This window comes from Schistosoma mansoni, chromosome 5 (assembly GCF_000237925.1).
Source record: "Schistosoma mansoni strain Puerto Rico chromosome 5, complete genome".
NCBI classification, from domain to species: domain Eukaryota; kingdom Metazoa; phylum Platyhelminthes; class Trematoda; order Strigeidida; family Schistosomatidae; genus Schistosoma; species Schistosoma mansoni.
In genome coordinates, this window is record NC_031499.1 from 6,765,149 (window position 1) to 6,785,388 (window position 20,240).

The window sequence follows — 20,240 nt, forward strand, 5'->3', positions numbered from 1 at the left end:
TCAACTTTCATTGAATTCATTATGTTGACCATTTAAATCTTTATTAATTTCTTTCGTTAGAAGTTTGTTCATCTAGATATGGAGAGAAAGGAAAGAAAGAAAACAAAATTAGACAATATAGGTACATATAGTGAGGGTTCTTATGAAGGCAAACTCCATTCATCTCATTAATTTTTGATGGAGAACTGATGTTGATTGGACAACGATTAGGAACTAAGAAGCAGTTGATAGCTATTTCATTCTGGGTATGAAACTAACAGTGTGAGTCTACAACTTCACTGAAAACGATCGAACCAAAGACCTTCAAATCTCATGGTATATAAAGGGGTCAGATTGTCTAACCTCAGTCAAATCATCAGTAGCCTGTGGTGATATTTGTTACATACCTGACAAGAATAGGAAGTTTGATGTCAAGACGAAACAACTGTCCAGTACTCCTTGATTTTTAATCGTTATCTATGATCAGTCCTTCATATAAACTATGACATTCAAGTTCCACAAATATCTATACTAATGGTGATCAGATAAACATTTCAACAAGAGTAGTTTTATTTTTTAATATTTCGTTTAGAAATAAAATTAATGAGATGAATAGAGTAAGTATTAATATGAACCTCGTTCATATGTCCATCGGTTCAAGCCACTGCACGAAATGAATATACTGTGGTACCAAATTAGCTTGATTAGTAACAGTACTAGTTGAGATAGGGAAAAAGTACGTATAATTCAATAAGAAAATGTGGATCATGGAGTAAAAATAAATTTAAAGGATTACTAAGAAACTTATGATTTCAAATGGGGGAAGGGGAAAAGAGAACACGCCCAAGGCGCTATAAACGATTTCCAGGCATACCAGTCAGTGACTAACCATTTATTACGCTAATCGCTCGAACCCCAACCAAATAGTCTGCATCTGTGGTATGTTCTACTTGTACGAACAGATATAAGTAGTATGTGTCAGAAATTAAAAGTAAAATGCTTAAAAACAAAAGAAGAAAATGGAAAAAAAAATGTAAAAATCTGAAAAGAATCAAAATAGCAACAATAGTGAAAGAACAGTGGAGTATGTATGAGATAACTCAGGGAAGATGTGCAAATGGTGTAATGAAAGTATTGTTTTCATAATTAGGTCAGGCTTTCTGCTAACGACCTTATGGATTGACGTCGCGTCTCGTTATCCTCACACTCCTAGTTTACTTTCATTCTGCTTTTACTGCAGGTAACATCGTGTCTTTGCGTACGTGGTGGTAGGAAATTTCCCAACCGCTTTATTTGGTAAAGATTCAACACCTCGACTGTTCGGCTCTTAAGATAAGCCTAGGTAGATCACTCAAATGATAGATTATGTTACAACAAGATCAACATCAGGTTTATGATGGCCAATTATCTCTTAATAAGTATCAAGGAATTGACGAATTATAAAATTCGAACATCTAACAACGTATGTGACAAACGTCGATCTTTGAAAGTTACTTCAATAGATAATAATGGCCATTTATCAACCACTAAATTGTAATTAACATAATGTTTGCTTGACTATTTAGTGCTGATAGAAAAAGATCGATCAGAATCCAATGCGACTGTTGGTTGAGGTGGCTGGACATCACATTTATTTATTTTATTTAAATACATAAATATTGGCACAAGGAAGCACCAGATATATATGCGCTACACAAATCTCATTTGATTTGTGTGAAGGCTGTGATACTGCCCAGGTGCACAAATCGAAGCAGGTGGTTTTCTTAGGGAGTCACACCCGAGCCTTTGACCTAAAGATCTGATCCACAAGGCAGTGGAGCATCGTGAGGCGGTGCAGTCCTATGGTAGCCGGTGATCAACGAATTGATTCATACGCCATTTGTTCCATCAGGATACTGGAGCCCATAAGCACCATTGGTTTAGAATCAGGGTTTTCCAATTCCCCTAGGTGAACTTTCCGTATCCACCAACCCAGTTAAAGCGCCGGACATTGGCTTTTCGTCCTCCCATTTTCGTAAACAACACGAGAAGGCAAGGAGTAGGACTTCCCTGGTAGAGACTATATACGCGTGTCCATGTAAGAGCATTTCGAGAGGGAGAGGGTACTCTCCCCACTCTCAGCCGTACAAGGGCATTAGGGGGCTAAACATCGCATGCACTAAGTTAAAGTAGTTGAGGTAGTTGTCAGAAGCTATCTAACATAACAATTACTCCCTTAGTTATACATTTTTATGTGTAGAAATACTAAACAAACTCAGAGGTCATATTGTACCAGGAAAGCAACCATCTATTAGTCTAAAATATATGAAAGATATCTTCATGGTTCTCATTGGATTCATAATATCTTAGTGTAAGTTACTAAATACCAACTACCTGACTATATGCCATCGTCTTGAATATATTTAAACTTGAAAGTCCTAAATTCACTTAGTATTGTTTGTAGCAGTGGAATCCAGGGGACTGATCAATTGCAGTCCTAGACATCAATGGGAAGATTCAACCAAACAATACCAAGTAAATTTAAACTTCACCCCATTGCAAAAGCAAGTGGCTATCAGGACTCAGTAGCTGAGTGAATGATGCGATGACGTTTGAAGCGAAAGGTACTGGGTTCGAGTCCCAGAGTGAATATCAACTCTGAGATGCAGGTACATCCAGCTGATGAGTCCCAAATGGACGAAACGCGCCCTGGATTCCTCTGCTACAAACAATACTAAGTGAATTTAGGACTTTCAAGTTTAAATATATTCAAGACGATGGCATATAGTCAGGTAGTTGGTATTTAGTAACTTACACTAAGATATTATGAATCCAATGAGAACCATGAAGATATCTTTCATATATTTTAGAATAATAGATGGTTGCTATCCTGGTACAATATGACCTCTGAGTTTTGTTCAGTATTTCTACACATAAAAAGGAAGAGCAAAGGGAGGGAGTCCCACAATAGGATGAAACGATCATCCAGTGCTTACAGGTTTTCCATGGTGGTCTAGCTCCAAACGACTCATGAATTCAACTACTGGAAGACCGTTTCGTCCGAGTAAGGGACTCCTCAGCAGTTCGCATCCATAATCTCTAACGCGTGATTCAAATTCAAGACCTTCTGTGATCTAGCTTAGATCGACTAATGAATTCAACTGTGTAAACAGTTCTAGTTTTACTCTATACTTGTTACTGTATTTATTCACAAATTCAAAATGTAATATTATCGTAATGCAAGGAAAAAAGAGAGATAGATGTATCTATCACTATTTATAACTGAAGAACATCTGGAATTCAAAACAATGGTCAACCAACACCACGATCAGAATTTTCAATGAAAATGTCAAGACAGTTCTACTGTATGGGGCTGAAACCTGGAGAACAACGAAGGCCACCATCCGGAAGATACAGATGCTTATCAACAGTTGTCTACGCAAAATACTTCGGATCCGTTGGCCAGACACTATCAGCAACAACCTGCTGTGGGACAAAACAAACCAGATTTCAGCCGAGGAAGAAATCAGGAAGAAGTGGTGGAAATGGGTGGGACACACATTGAGGAAATCAGCTAATTGCGTCACAAGTCAAGCTCTCACATGGAATCCTGAAGGTCAAAAGAGAAGAGGAAGACCAAAGAACACAATACGCTGAGAAATGGAGACAGACGTGAGAAGAATAAACAAAAGTTGGGTAGAACTAGAAAGGAAGGCCCATGACAGAGTGGGTTTGAGAATGCTGGTCGGCGGCCTATTTTCCATTAGGGGTAACAGGCGTAAGTAAGATGTATTGTGATCAATTAAAACTTCGTAAAATATTCTTTAAAAAGATGATACATAGCTCATATTTCATGTAAGTCATTATAGAAGACAAACTAAACAGAAATACATACTCAAACGAAACTGTATCATCATTCAGAACACCACACATTCAACTGGACAATTTAGTCATGGGTGATGTAAACAGAACCAAATCATACAACTGAGGGCTAATTATCAGATGCAAACAGTCTAAAACTACAACACAGGCGTATTAATATAGCTATAAATAGAAGTTAAACATACTTTAGTTAGTGAAGTTGAGATGATTAAATGATGGAAATGGAATCGAAGATTATACAGAAGAAGAAGAAGAAAATATAAAATATGAGATAAAAACATAGCTCTATTGGCTCTACTGCTTTCACTATTATAACGTCAATGTTCATTATAACATTCAAATGTAGATCAATGCACGTCCGATGTTACCTGCAATTGTATCTATGAATTAACATATATTTGGTGTACTAAGTAAATTGAAAAGATAGAGAGAAGGGTCTCTTTCGGTTCTTTCGAATCGATTAATATGAACCTATGATTGTTAGTAAGTGAGTTTTTCGTCATTGTATTATCACGGTTATCGAGGTGAACGGTCAACGAAGCACGACACTAGTCTTACTCTATTTGCTAATTTCGATTGTTAACAAACGCATTCAACCTGACATATGTGTATAGAAAGTAATTATGATAAGTTTTTCGTTACCATGGTAACCATAACCATTAATCAAATAATTTTCTTTTTTAATTAGTCATTCTTTTTCATCTTTTAACTTTCTATATCTCTTATGTAATTGTATTCATGTTCACATATTAGTTTTGTGGTGTGGTCTACTTATACCCATATAAGTAGTATATGGTGATGTTCAGACATAGAATGTATTTTGGCAGAAGATCGATAAGGAAAGAACAGGAACGAAACGCAATCGGTATGAAAATGCGTTAACAATGAAGCCAGAGAAGATGGACTGATATTTGCAGAAGGAACAGTGAAGATTAAGACAATTGATTGTAATTATGTATATTAACTGTTTACTACTGTATGGTTATCAGAATTTAGTGAGATAGTCTGTAATTTATGCTTCAATACATCCGATTGTCCTCACCCATGTTCTTCTTCACTACAGTTTTACTATCAGTTTAACCATTTTGAATAATTACGTAATCATTCATAGTTTCATTATGACTACGTCATAGGTGGGCGTTGCTGAGGAGTTCAATAATAGGACAAAACAGCATTTTAGTACTTCCATAATTACATAAATCATTGTAATTTTAGCCTGTTTACAGTTGATAATGAAGGTTTGAGTCCATCTTATTAATTAAAATGTCAGTTTTGTTCTGTTTAAAATGAACAATGAAAGAAACACCTTCATACACACACAAACAAACGAATAAATACACCCAGTAGATAGGGAAAAAAACTGGGAATGAAGTTAACAGAGCACCCGATGTTCATAAAGCATTTACAAAAAATGCAATGTAAACATTATAGCCAAGATGAAGAGCATAAAGCACACACCTACCGGGAACAGTTTGTGTTTCAACTTCTTCTAAAGTGTTAAAAATCAATATAACACTTTGAATGTGATTGAAAAATTTCTATATGCATATTTAAACCCTCTCTAATATAAATACCTTTCTCCCCCCCCTTTAGTGTTTAAGAAAGGGAAGGAGTAATCATTAACAAAACAATACAGTATTCAACTTTATGCAACTGATCAATTTGATTCATGTTAGACTTGTCCTATTATAGGACTCCTCAGCAGTGCGCATCCACGATCCCGCACTCGCGAGATTCCAACCCAGGACCTACCAGTCTCGAGCCAGAGCACTTAACGGCCGTCCAGTACTTCTAGGTTTTCCATGGTGGTCTAGCTTCAATTGACTCACGCTTTCAACTATGAAAATACTAAATCTCCACAGAAACCCCTTTTCATGTTAGACTATTGGATTTTGTTTTATCAATCAAACAGTTAAATAGTTTTATTGTTATACCATTTTCTGATATGGACAATGCGAATAACTTATGAGTTAGTCATCAATTTTTAGAATTCATTTTTGATGGAGTTTTGTTCTCTGAGCTGGATGGTTTGATCGTGGAGCTTTCATCGTTCTACTGAACGACATCATTAGCACAAACTTCTGGTAGAAGTGAAGTGTTTGAATTTCTTCACATCAAGGTTCAGAGCTTGTCCTGTACACCTCGATGTTGATTGGTTCTTAATGACCTTAAATCTGTCATTGTTTATTTCTTTGTTTTGGTTGTATCTCCCATTGGTTTGATTTTTGTTCTTATGTTTGTGCACAATTTTCCTAATTAGTTGATTAATTGGATTGATTTCAATGTGCTTGTTTATTGCTGATTGACCCGAGTGCCAAGCTTCTAAAAGTTCTCTGGTGTTTTTGGCATTGCCTCTATCCGAAATCTCAACATTTTTCCAGTCGAATGTATGTCCGCAGTTATCCACGTGGATTGATATAAGTGAAGACATGTCATGGCGTTTGATCGCTAATTGATGTTCATGCACGCAAAGATGAAGAGGGCGTCTGCTTTGTCCTATGTAGTGTTTGTCGCAGTTGGCACAATTTATTTTGTAGATAATGCTTAGTTTGTCTTCTTTTGTCATTTCATCCTTTGGTTTGAATAAGATTGACTGGAGGAATTCTCCACCATCTCAGAACGAAAGAATATAACTACATGAGGACGATTTCTATTTACGTTTTGACGATTTATCTTTTAACCTTATCAAGTAGGAATATTTATAGCTTAAATGGAGTTTTGTGAAGAATGTTTTAATGTTTAGATGATCATCACCCGAGGAATTTGTTCCATGACTTTATCAAGCTTTATATTTAGGACTTTCAGGTCTCATAGCAAATGCTTAACCTTAAAAACTACCAATGAATGAAGTTCGAACTACATCAATATGCTTACCGCTTAAAAGTTCTATATTATGAGGAAACAGGTGCTAACTTTATTATACAACTGCCTCATTTAATGTTTCTGTGATAGTTTGCATTTATAGGAGTAAATGTTACAACAATAGTGAGAATGTAAGCAAAGATGGATAGTGGCTAGTAGTGGAATCCAGGACGCGCGTTTCGTCCTATTTGGGACTCATCAGCTGGATGTTCCTGCACAGTATGCACATATACCAATAAGAGACTGAACAGTTGCAGTCCTAAATATCAATGGGAAGATTCAAACAAGTAATACTAAGTGAATAAAGAGAATGGTTGAATATTTAGAATTTGGTTCAAGAAGACAAGATAAAACGGTATTTATGACGGAATGCTAGAACTTAATTTATGGAGAAAGATATGAACAGAGCGAAATCATTTGTAACGGCGAGACTAACTCTGTATCATGTCACGCAAGTACTCTTACCGCGGATTGTGGTTACCACTCCAATACTAACCAGTTAGTTTACATTTACCAACATAGCTCAACTCCTTGGTTTAGCCGCTCCTAATTTTCTTTCAATGTACTTTTACACTAGTTAACATCAGGCTCCGAAGTGTTAGTTGGGAATACATTATACGTGTCCCAATCATCTCAATCAATAAACATTCACTATCCTGTTAACCAATTTTCTATGGTTTCATGATACCTTATGCCTAACTTCAACGTTCCTCATCCGTTTGTTCCACTATATCAATGCACTGGCGTGAAGAAACCTATGATTAGGAACTTTGAGCTTACGTATGTGTTCTACTTTGATCTATCATATTTCATAACCACCAAGAAATACAAAGCTGACTGCTGATCCATACATTGACATCGTTTGTTAACAAACGGATATATCGTCTACTTCACAACTAACACAAGTTGCGAGAGTTCTAATGAAATTTCTGAATCATTATCTAACTGTTGATTACTTACCCAACTAAGATGAATATTGTTTAACCTACAAAAAAACTTGATCTTCAGTTATATTTTAATATCAGAATAGGGGTTTGTAGAGATTGTCACAGTCAGTTAGTCAGCTACAACGTAGGACCAGGTACATATATGCATCAGTCCAAGTTGCCATAGAGATTGTAGTAATTTTGATAGTTAAATTGATGATTCAATCCAAAATTAGAAAACCGCCCGCGGAATACGAACTTAAGGAGCCATGGATGCACACTATTGAAGAGTTTCATGCAAGAATGAAATGGCCGTTCAATGATAATCTAGTAGCTTAAATCAACCAATATTTTCTAAACTAGAAAATTAAAAGTATCTATAAAATAAATGACTCATAGTAACTAACTGGTTACATAGAAAAGTATATTAATGAACTTACACGTTCATGTGCCTGTTGACGATAAAGATTCTCTTTAATTAATACTGTAATATAAAAATAACATTAATTGAAGATAGCAACAATAAGCATGTGATAAAAGAATGTAATGATGTTGTATTCAATGATAAAAATCAAAAGAAATATCTACATATTAGGTTAATTTATATAGTTGAAATCATGAATCAATTGAAGCTAGACTATCATGGAAAACCTAGAAGCATTGGACGGCTGTTCGTCCCATTGTGGGACTCGTCAGCAGTGAGCACCTACGATCCCGTCTCGCTAGATTCCAACCAAGGACCTATCAGTCTCGCGCGCGAGCACTTAACCACTAGGCCACTGAGCCGGTTTTAATGTCCAACTTCAACCAATCTACGGAACTGGGAAACCATCCACCATTGTCTTCAGTAAGGTACTATCTCACAACGATTCTCGTGAGGTGGGATCGTGGACGAGCACTGCTGTGGAGTCTCACGATAGGACGAAACAGCCGTCCTGTGCTTCCAAGTTTTCCATGGTGGTCTGGCTTCAATTGACTCATGATCTCAACTATGTGATATTTGTTTGTTAACAGAACTGATTAACACCATTTTACATATTTACCTAAACAAACTTACCTGTCATTATTGTTCCAATTAATGTTAATCCTGTAAGGAATAAATTTCCAGGCAAAACTCCATAATGTGTTCTTAATGGTGTTGCAACATGAATCAATATAAGGCCAAATATCTGACGTTATGTTTATAAGAGAGAAAAAAACAGTACACATGAAAAAATAGATAAACATACATATAGAGAAGATTACGTAATAGACATTGGAATACAATTAGACTATATTTACAATAACAGGCAGTTTTGTAAGTCATGGGATAGTTGTCTACCAAGTAAAATGTATTTGATTTGATATGTATTTTGAACAACATAGATAGCCACAAGGATCTTTGATACAAGTAAGGAGGTAGACAGTATTCGAACTTGTTATCCAATAGTTGAACACTTAGTGCATCTTTCCAATATAGAGAACCATGATCACTTAAAGAGATTATGAAATGAATGACCTATATTTAGCTATTGCTTACGATGATCAGTACATAATGTCAGTCTATGAGGCCAACAACAGTTCCATCAACTTATTCATGACAGTAGATGAGAATTTTCTCCATATAGATGTTGTATCCCGTGGAGAATTATGAATGGTAACTCTGGGGACTATTTATGGATCAATGTGATATGTATATTTCCTATTGTATAATTGTTAAATGACTTAACTATTCATATTCGTGTCCCTCTTATGATAACCTTTATTTTGACCCATAGACTTGTAGTGACCTGCTTTTCTCGACGAGAACATGATCGGTACAATGGAAACAATTATTGTTATAATCAATTGTACCAGTGATTGTTTTACTGTACTCGTTGCTGTTTAACTATATCAAAATCACTTCTCGTCCCGCTGTCCATTTTGTTCGTTCGAACATTCTTACGCTCTGCTCTTATTGGCTGTAATTTTTGGCGCGTCTCGGTATTCATTCGATACCACGAGATGATTGCCAATAAATATACTTCATCTGGACCAGTTACAGTCTTCTGGTTTACGAGCTATCGAAGAAACCAAGTCGATTTTGAGCGCGTAATCTTACTGTAATGATGATCATAGTCAATCGAGACTCGACACCATCTACAGACCATTACTATTATACCCGGTCTATTGATTACTGTTCTCCCTATTCACAGCAACATTTGGACAAATCTTGTACAAATGTTATTGTCTATATTATGGTACAATGTGATCAGTTTGTTTGGTATATAAACTCAGTATGTATGAGAATAATGATTTATATTGTAGAGGCTGTTATTGGTGTTCTGGACTTAACTGGCTGGGCCAGGCAGATAGCAAGACCGAGTAGTGCTCTAGACTGCTCACACGGCTTTGTGTATCATTGGGCGGTCAATAAATTCACTGCTCTCTCGTTGGTGGGAAGCAGCACGTTCATATATCAAACAGGGCACGCAATCAATCGATATAACAATAGATAAATGTATCCTTCAGTTTTAATGCTTGGATGACATAACCCGAGCTCAGGGTTTCATTTCTTTTGAATTATATCTGAGATGATTAGTAATATATACAGCTAAGGAGAATCGTTTTTTTGAACTTCCATTCTCTGATCTCAATGGTTTAATCATGAAACTTTTATTGTCTTTCTAAACGACATCATCATTAGAAAAAAACTTCAGATAGAAGTGAACTATTCAAATTTCTCAACGAACCGCAAACAGTTTATTCTATCGACCTTAAATATGATCAGTTGTTATTGTTGACGCTTTTGGTAATCACTTTCATAAACTGACGAATTTTTAACCGTGGTTGTGTTGAGATGAACTGCAACAACTGGGATTGTTGCTATGGTTATGAAAGAGAACACAAATGGGGACAACCAATTGTATTTTAATACTAAGTTACAGAATTCTTTGGTAAAATTTGAAAACCATACGTTTACTTCTTCATTTGCAAATCCTCCATCAATTATTTGAAACTTTATCGTTCCTTCATTGTTACAACAATTACTCTCTATTACCGCTCTCTTTGATTCGATTTTCTCAACCTTCTACTGACATACATTTCACTTCTGACTGGTGTTATATACTACTTATATCGACATAAGTAGCTTATACCACAAGATATCGTTATTACTCATTGATTAACATTTGTTTGGATGAGATGGTGGTTGGGGGTGGTCAACAGGAAACCCTGGACCCAGGTTTCGTGCTACTTGACACTTGTCAGAAAGGTGTACTTGTAATCTTGAGGGAACTGGTGCTCCCTGACTGATTCGATCCCGTGTCACTCAGCTTCACAATCAGAGACGTTACCACTGAACTATTCGGGCCGCGACCAACCTCCTGTAGGACTGAGATGTAATCACACATGATTGATCACTGGGTAGTGATCAATTGCATGCGTGTCAAGTCCTTCTTAGTGCTGATCGAATGCTATCGATCAAGTTGTAATGTGGCCACTAGTCTAGGTGGCTCGACACTGCGTGCACTGTGTTGAGATAAGATGGTGGTTGGAGGTGGTCAACAGGAAACCCTGGACCTTGGTTTCGTGCCACATTGCAACTTGATCGATAGCATTCGATCAGCACTAAGAAGGACTCGATATGCATGACATTGATCACCACCCATTGATCAATCAATTGTGATAACACTTGTTTAAATATGTAATCAAAATATATAAATATGAATATTTTGTTTAAAGGCTAAGATTTTCTTTTCACATCAATATACTTATACATTTACCTGTGCTGATGTATTCAACAAACCAGAAGATAAACCTTCACTTTCTGGATAAGTTAATTCAGCGGCTAATTCAAAACCAATACTTAAATAACCGGTCATAAAGAAACTGAAATGTATAGTAAAAGAGAAATTTATTTTTTTAAAGAAAAATAGAATGATCATAGACAAATCAATAAAAAAATGACTATAGAATAGGCAAAAATTAAGAAGGTATTGTAGTGTGGTCTACTTATATCCATATAAGTAGTATATGGCGATGGTCAGACATAGAATGTATTTTGACAGAGGATCGATAGGGAACGAACAGGAATGAAACGCTGTATGGTTATCAGATTTTAGTGAGATAGTCCATAATTCGTGCTTAAATACATTCGGTTGTTTCCATTCGTGTTTAGTTCGCTACAGTATGGTTAAGAGTTTATATACTACTGAATAATTGTTTTTTGTTCAAGTAAGGGAATAACTCTATAGTGGTGATCAGTCATAAACTCTATAGGTATTCTAATTAGTTAGAGTACTAGATAATGTATTCAATTTTTAACTATTAAGTCACAAGTTCGAATTCTGGTTTATCTGTCTCCTTTAGTTTTAGTATCCATTATACAAATAGTATGTTTGACAGATGAGTTCACTAAATTATAATTAATAGTAGAAATATTTGATTTAAAATAAATTTGAGAACAATCTTAATGATAACACTTGAGAGTATTAGCTGATTGATTCAATAAGATCAATTCTTGCTAAACCTGTACAGATCTCATATAGACCTAAGATAGTTAACTTTGGTTCTTGAGTATCCATTATTAGTGAACTTGAAAGAGAGCTAAAAGGTAATCACATGAAAACATGACATAAATAATTTTCATAGTTGAAATCATGAGTCAATTGAAACTACACCATCATGGAAAATCTGGAAGCACTAAACGGCCGTTTCGTCCTATTGTGGGACAGTGCGCATCCACGATCCCGCCTCGCGAGATCCGAACCCAAGACCTACCAGTCTTGTGCCAGAGCAATTAACCGATAGACCACTGAGCCGACATCCGATGGTGTTAATGTCCAACTTCATTACAGTACTGTATATTCAATCACAACTAATGTGTCGTATACATACAGTTCCTGTGTATTTTTTTTCGTTTCTAATAAATGTTTTCTAGGATAATATAATATTCGTCATCATGAATCAATATCATTTTTCTTAGCAAGAATTGATGAGACTAATTAGTGGTGGTTTGAAGTGATCAGCAAGAAAGCCTAGACTTAAGTTTCTTTTCTAGTAATTAACGTCTATTTATAATATTGAAAGAACTGTCATTCACTGTCTGATTGGAAGGATTATTATATAGTATTGCGGAGGTAAGATTGGTTGCTCAAGATTGTTAATGTGACAAGTCTCAACTAACATCATATCTAGGTCTATAGATGATTTTAATAATCGGGCTTCAATCACACACACATATACACACTACATTGAAAGTATAAATATAATTGATATCTCCAGTCTCAGTCAGTCATTCAGCTACAACGTAGGACCAGGCACACATGCACCGGTTCAAGTAGCCATATCTCATTACCACAACAAGATGAACACCAAATTCATAGAAGTAGTTAATTTAACGGTGGTAATGTATAAAAGAAAGGTTGTATATAAGGATATAGTTCAAGAAGAAAGACAGATATGAAGCAATTTTAATCTCAAGGTTTAAGGGAAGATAAAGAGTGTATGCACCTACGCCATTGTACTTATATCCATATAAGTAGTATATGGCGATGGTCAGACATAGAATGTATTTTGACAGAGGATCGATAAGGAACGAACAGGAATGAAGCGCTGTATGGTTATCAGATTTTAGTGAGATAGTCCATAATTCGTGCTTAAATACATTCGGTTGTTTCCATTAGTGTTTAGTTCGCTACAGTATGGTTAAGAGTTTATATACTACTGAATAATTGTTTTTTGTTCAAGTAAGGGAATAACTCTATAGTGGTGATCAGTCATAAACTCTATAGGTATTCTAATTAGTTAGAGTACTAGATAATGTATTCAATTTTTAACTATTAAGTCACAAGTTCGAATTCTGGTTTATCTGTCTCCTTTAGTTTTAGTATCCATTATACAAATAGTATGTTTGACAGATGAGTTCACTAAATTATAATTAATAGTAGAAATATTTGATTTAAAATAAATTTGAGAACAATCTTAATGATAACACTTGAGAGTATTAGCTGATTGATTCAATAAGATCAATTCTTGCTAAACCTGTACTGATCTCATATAGACCTAAGATAGTTAACTTTGGTTCTTGAGTATCCATTATTAGTGAACTTGAAAGAGAGCTAAAAGGTAATCACATGAAAACATGACATAAATAATTTTCATAGTTGAAATCATGAGTCAATTGAAACTACACCATCATGGAAAATCTGGAAGCACTAAACGGCCGTTTCGTCCTATTGTGGGACAGTGCGCATCCACGATCCCGCCTCGCGAGATCCGAACCCAAGACCTACCAGTCTTGCGCCAGAGCAATTAACCGATAGACCACTGAGCCGACATCCGATGGTGTTAATGTCCAACTTCATTACAGTACTGTATATTCAATCACAAATAATGCGTCGTATACATACAGTTCCTGTGTATTTTTTTTCGTTTCTAATAAATGTTTTCTAGGATAATATAATATTCGTCATCATGAATCAATATCATTTTTCTTAGCAAGAATTGATGAGACTAATTAGTGATGGTTTGAAGTGATCAGCAAGAAAGTTTCCTTTCTAGTAATTAACGTCTATTTATAATATTGAAAGAACTGTCATTCACTGTCTGATTGGAAGGATTATTATATAGTATTGCGGAGGTAAGATTGGTTGCTCAAGATTGTTAATGTGACAAGTCTCAACTAACATCATATCTAGGTCTATAGATGATTTTAATAATCGGGCTTCAATCAAACACACATATACACACTACATTGAAAGTATAAATATAATTGATATCTCCAGTATCAGTCATTCATTCAGCTACAACGTAGGACCAGGCACACATGCACCGGTTCAAGTAGCCATATCTCATTACCACAACAAGATGAACACCAAATTCATAGAAGTAGTTAATTTAACGGTGGTAATGTACAAAAGAAAGGTTGTATATAAGGATATAGTTCAAGAAGAAAGACAGATATGAAGCAATTTTAATCTCAAGGTTTAAGGGAAGATAAAGAGTGTATGCACCTACGCCATTGTAGTTGATTCTGAGCCTTGTCACTCAGTCTCCAACCACTGGTTACGATAGTCACTCGGACCTCAACCAAGTAGTCTGCATCTGCCAACATGGCTCAGACTATAAGTAAGTGATTTCAGTTGTTGTGGTCAAGCTAGTCATCTATTTATTCATGTATCTTTTTTACACTAATCTGAAATCGGGTACCATATCGGAATTTGGAATAAATCATGTAGTGTTCTAGTCGACTTGTCATCTCTCTCCTGCACGTGATTGTCCGCGAATCAGGTGATAGAAGAGTTTTCGCCTCTCTACCCCAAGCAGTTAGTCTCAATTTGAACTCACGCATACTAGCCTCAAGGTTAAGCCAGCCAGCCTATAGCGTCAAGGTCTTAATCTACATTAGACAAGTTATCCTCTGAACGAAAATGGGTAGACAGATGCAGGACGTAACAATGTCATAAAACAATATTTGTTTGTGTTTTAAAAGTGTTCAGTGAATAGTGTTAATTAGGAGGTAGTAGTGTAGTGAACAAAACACTAGTTGGGAACAGTCGAATCTATTTTATCACAACGCTACAGAAAATATGAGAACCATATAGTGAACAGTTAATTTGCAATTTGTCTCAATTCGACTCTTTCTTTTGCAAATATCCGTCCATAGTCTCTGATTATAATTGTTCATGCATTTTCGTACCGTTTGCGTGCCGTTCCCGTTCTCCCCTTATCGATCTTCTACTGAAATACATTCACTGCCCGACCATCACCATATACTACTTATGTGGATATCAGTAACCCACACCACATTAGTTTCAACTGCCTTCTTATGTGTTTAATAATGAAACGATTGTAAATTGTATTGAAATATCTGTCAATATTTGGTTCTTGATAGTTTAAAATAAAAAGCCAATTTTCACAGTTGAATTCACGAGTCGATCTAAGCTAAACTACTATTGAAAACCTTGAAGCACTGAACGACCATTTCATCCTAGCATGGGATGCCTCAGCAATGCGCGCTCAAGATCCTGCACGTCGGACTCAAATACAGGACCTTCGGTCTCATGTGAGAACACTTAACCTTTAGACTATTGAGCCAGCATCCAACGGTGTTAATGTCTAACTTCAATCGACCCATGATCGTACGCAACCCTTTACCCATTGTCTTAGATAAATAACCGTCTAGTGCCCGACATGGATTGGATTCTACTGGTAATGACTTCTCACCAGAACTCCAGAAGTCCCATCTTGAAGTTAGTCACTAGTCAGCCCATGATGATTATCAGTATGGAGATTTATCGTGATTGTCAATATTGTTTCTTCGACTGTTTACTAACCCTTATGTTAGAAACAACTCAAATAATCTAGGTTTTTATCGCCGTTTTCTACTAAACTGAAGCGTTGATAAACAAAATAGTCGTCGTCGAATTGTAATTCGTATCACCAAAATGACCCCTGTTGTTATTTAACTTCACGTTTAGTTTGTTATTTTTGTTATATCATTCCAAGATCACAATTGTTGCTTTATAAATAGAGTTACTGTATGACAATTCGACTTCTCACCAGTATAGAAAGCTATCTTATCCAGAACTCTACTCACTCTTCTCTTGTTAAGGCATTTGAAATGGAGATAGTATAGTTGAATGGCACATAATAGAGATCTTGTTGGAGGTTTATAAAGATAATTTTTATTGTAACAATCACAATGTAGCAAAATCAAGAATTCGTTAGTTCTGTCAACCTTTTTGACAAATAACTTCAGACAATTTGATCAAATAGTTACAAAATGTCTAGTTGAAGTGAACTATTGTCTGCTAATATAAACTTTATCGGTGAATGTGATGTATATTATATATGTGAGGTATTTATTGAAATATCCCCTCAAAATGATTAAGAACTCAGTTATTTAGGGATAAGCAGAGTAGGTATCTGGGACTAATACAGATCTGTTCAGATAAGAAAAGGATTAAATGTTTAAATTAATTCATTTTCTAGTTTATTCTAATGTAGAACATAGAGCTACTACTGTAGTGTGTACTACTGATGTTCACAGATATAAGTAGTTTATAACACCAAATCGAAAGTCAAATATCTGATAGCAGAAGGTTAATAAGAATAAAGAAAAGAGAATGAGAACAGAAAGCGATTGATGTGGAAACGAAAAAAGCAATGAAGTCTGAGACTATTGATTGATATTTTGCAGAAGGAATAGTTAAGTTTGAGACGATTGACTGATATTTTGCAAATGAAGTATTTACTGTATGATACACAGGTTGGAAGAAAGCTAGGAGCGGCCAGACCAAAACGTGGCACAAATCCATGAAGTCGCTGACAATTGGACTGAGCCATGTTGGTAGGTGTAGACTACCTGGTTGGGATTCGCGAGATGATAGCCATCGATGGTTAGAGACCTTGAATGACATGGCTCAAATTCGTTTGTAATGGCGAAGGTGCATCCACTGTTTGTGTTCTGACAAATTCTAATCTTCTGAATTCTTCATGTCTCTATCTTTTTTCTCTTTCCAAATTTATATCACTAGATTATACTCCCTCAATAACATCTTCAAACCCTAATCTTTTCGATTACTGCTTATACTCTTACAACTTCTACCACTATGGAATTTGAATTGACAACTGCATCTCTGTGCTAATGTGGTATGGCAACTCGAACTGATGTACGTCCGTAAATACGAAGTTCTACGTTGTGACTGACTGACACAGATTTTACTAAGATATTCTGTAATTTTGTATTCAAATATATTCGGTTATCCCCACTTGTGTTCTCGTTCACTACCACTACTATTACTACTACTATGAATGTTATATAAAGTTTTATCTCTTCAGTAGATTTAATTTACACTATTGCTTAAAGGGTGGCTAAAAATGTGTTGGCTTATCCATTTATTTATTTAAACACATAAATATTGGTGAAAGGGGGCACCAGATATATATGCTTCACACAAAACAATAAGAATGGGAAAAGAAGAGGGGTAAGATGCGTATATAAAGAAAAATAGAAGTAATGATGGGGGAAACTGAAATGTACAACCAGATGAACTCTTTCAGTTAAAGAAGTTATGACCACCCTTTATGAAGATAGTAAAAGAAGGTTACAGCAGGATCGCCATTGGCTTCTATTCTGAGCCATATTTGATAACGTCTCTAGCAATTAAAAATCAAGATATTGACTTTCGATAATTCTACAGCCCATAGAAGCAAAATATTTCGAAGGGTAGAGTTCGTTTTTACTATCAAACCAAATAAACTGATTATACAAGTTTAATTAGCTTGTATTTTAGAATGATTTATTCAGTTAAGAACATCTATATTAGCCTTAGCATATTTGATATGAGGTTATCAGTGAGATGCGGGATACATATTTCTGTCCTATTTGGATAGAAAACGCTGGTGAGCGGCCTATGCTCCTCCACGAGGGGTAATAGGCGTAGGTAAGTAAGTAAGTAAGTAAGTAAGTAAGTAATTTGGAACTCATCAGCTAGATTTCATCTATCATTCAGTACTTCATTTTTCGTAGTAACAGTGATTATAAAGCAGAAGAAATATTATCAAACTGAACAATATCTTAATCTATCTTATTAGTCTCTTCTCTAGTCAACTATCATAAGTCTTTTGTTTTAATAGTAAGATTAATTTCTTCCTAAGTTTTGTATCCTTATCTCTTTTTCGCATACTGTGTCATCCTTCTGGTTCAGCTTCAGTTAACTACAGTTGAAGTCATTTAAACATGTAGTGCATCATTAGTTAAGATAATACTGTACAACTTAGACAAGAAAGGACAAATATGTATACTTTCATAGTTGAAATCATGAGTCAATTGAAGCTAGACCATCATGGAAAACCTGGAAGCACTAGACGGCTGTCTCGTCCTATTATGGGACTCTTCAGCAGTGAGCATCCACGATCCCGTCTCGTGAGATTCAAACTCAGGACCTACCAGTCTCGCGCCAGAGCAATTAACCTCTAGACCACCGAGCCGGTCGGCATCCAACGGTGTTAATGTCTAACTTCAACCAATCCACGAAATTTGAGCAACCCTTTCGCCAATTGTCTTTAATGAGTTGGTATCTCTACAGCAGACTTGGTTGAACTCCAGTAATTATATATATATATATATATATATATATATATATATATATATATATATATAGGAAATTATAACTTACCCTAAAAAGAACATAACAATAAAGACTATTGGCATTGAACGGAGATATAATATTCCAGTAAAGATTCCCATAAATATTAAACTTAGAATATATATAATACATGTGATTATCCTGAATAAACAAATGAAATAAGATCAAGAATTAGTTTAGATGAGTACAATAAATGAGTGACTGGTCAAGATCAAATTTTAAGTTCCCTTGGTATTGTTTGTTTGTATCTTCTCATTTATGTTTAACACTACAATTGATCAGTCTCTTATTGACCATATGTGCATACTGTGCGTATTGCCTCGATATTGCCTTAATTCACAAGCATTATAAGCAAATATGGATAGTGGATAGTAGCGGAATCCAGTTCGACGCGCTTTTCGTCCTGTCTGGGGCTCGTCAGCTGAATGTACCTGCATCTCAGAGAGTGATCACCAACTCTGAGATACAGGTACATCCAGCTGACGAGTCCCGAATGAAACGAAGTAAGACATTACACGGATTAATAGTTGCCTGATTTCTTTGAATTTATCAAAATTAAAATTATTAATTATTAGATAACAACTCAGTGTTGTCTACATAATTCGGATTATGTTGTGATGGGCGCTGTCCCAAATATGATATTGATAAACAGTGTGCTAGGCGCTAACTTCCCTCTCCCTGCAACCGATACAACTGAGTACTTGAGCGAGAACACAAGAGTAATCAAAAAAGTGTATAGGACTACTGATTCAAATGTACAAATACTTATCCATGCATATATGACACTTTAATCCTCAGGAAATTGATTCATTTATTAACCAATAAAGTGCACTTTTCCTTTAGATCGATTGACCTTCACATTAGGTTACCATTAAACAGTTCTCTATATCAGATTACCTAAGTTTTTTCATTACATTATCGAAGTTAGTTGTCTACCTATATCATACTGATTATGACATTTAAGATATATGTAGTTTAATTTTTCACATAGTGAATACTTTACGTCGATTAAACTTTAAACACAACATTCATAACAGACCTTTCATACCTATTCACATAGTCACTATTTCTCTCACTGTTACTAACTAATTGATGTCTTGCGTAAAATGGATGTGATAGAGAATATACTTGAACAGAATTATTTACTTTAAAAAAACTATGTTTCTTTACAATCAATCAAAAGCAAAAAAACCAAAAAAACTTTTCAAGAAATAGAACGATTTCATCTATAAAGAGGTAACAACACCTTTTCAAGGATACAGGATATAATAGGGAAAAGAAATAGCATGTAGGTTGATGAGGTTTACATTTTTTTTTTATTGACTAAAGTGAATGGAATATGTGAATGCCTAAATACCTTCTTTCTTGACAAATAATGCTTACAAGCATGAGGATTAGGTTGAATTAGACTTATTTTACTTACTTACGCCTGTTACTCCCAATGGAGCATAGGCCGCCTGATATGTCTTGTTGATTGAACGCTATATTCGGATCCGAA

The 20,240-nt window shown here is 35.4% G+C and overlaps 1 protein-coding gene across 1 annotated transcript in view; it reads right to left on the reverse strand.

Annotated features, from left to right (window-relative positions):
* Smp_143690 (feline leukemia virus subgroup C receptor-related) overlaps positions 1 to 20,240 on the reverse strand; it is a gene marked incomplete at both ends in the record, with an annotated part of 40,350 nt that continues 20,110 nt past the window's right edge. Inside the window, 5 exons of the mRNA XM_018797758.1 lie at positions 1 to 72; positions 8,069 to 8,112; positions 8,686 to 8,797; positions 11,372 to 11,477; positions 18,773 to 18,883. Of these exons, the coding sequence (XP_018652768.1) occupies positions 1 to 72; positions 8,069 to 8,112; positions 8,686 to 8,797; positions 11,372 to 11,477; positions 18,773 to 18,883 (445 nt within the window). The remainder of the gene's footprint in view (positions 73 to 8,068; positions 8,113 to 8,685; positions 8,798 to 11,371; positions 11,478 to 18,772; positions 18,884 to 20,240) is intronic.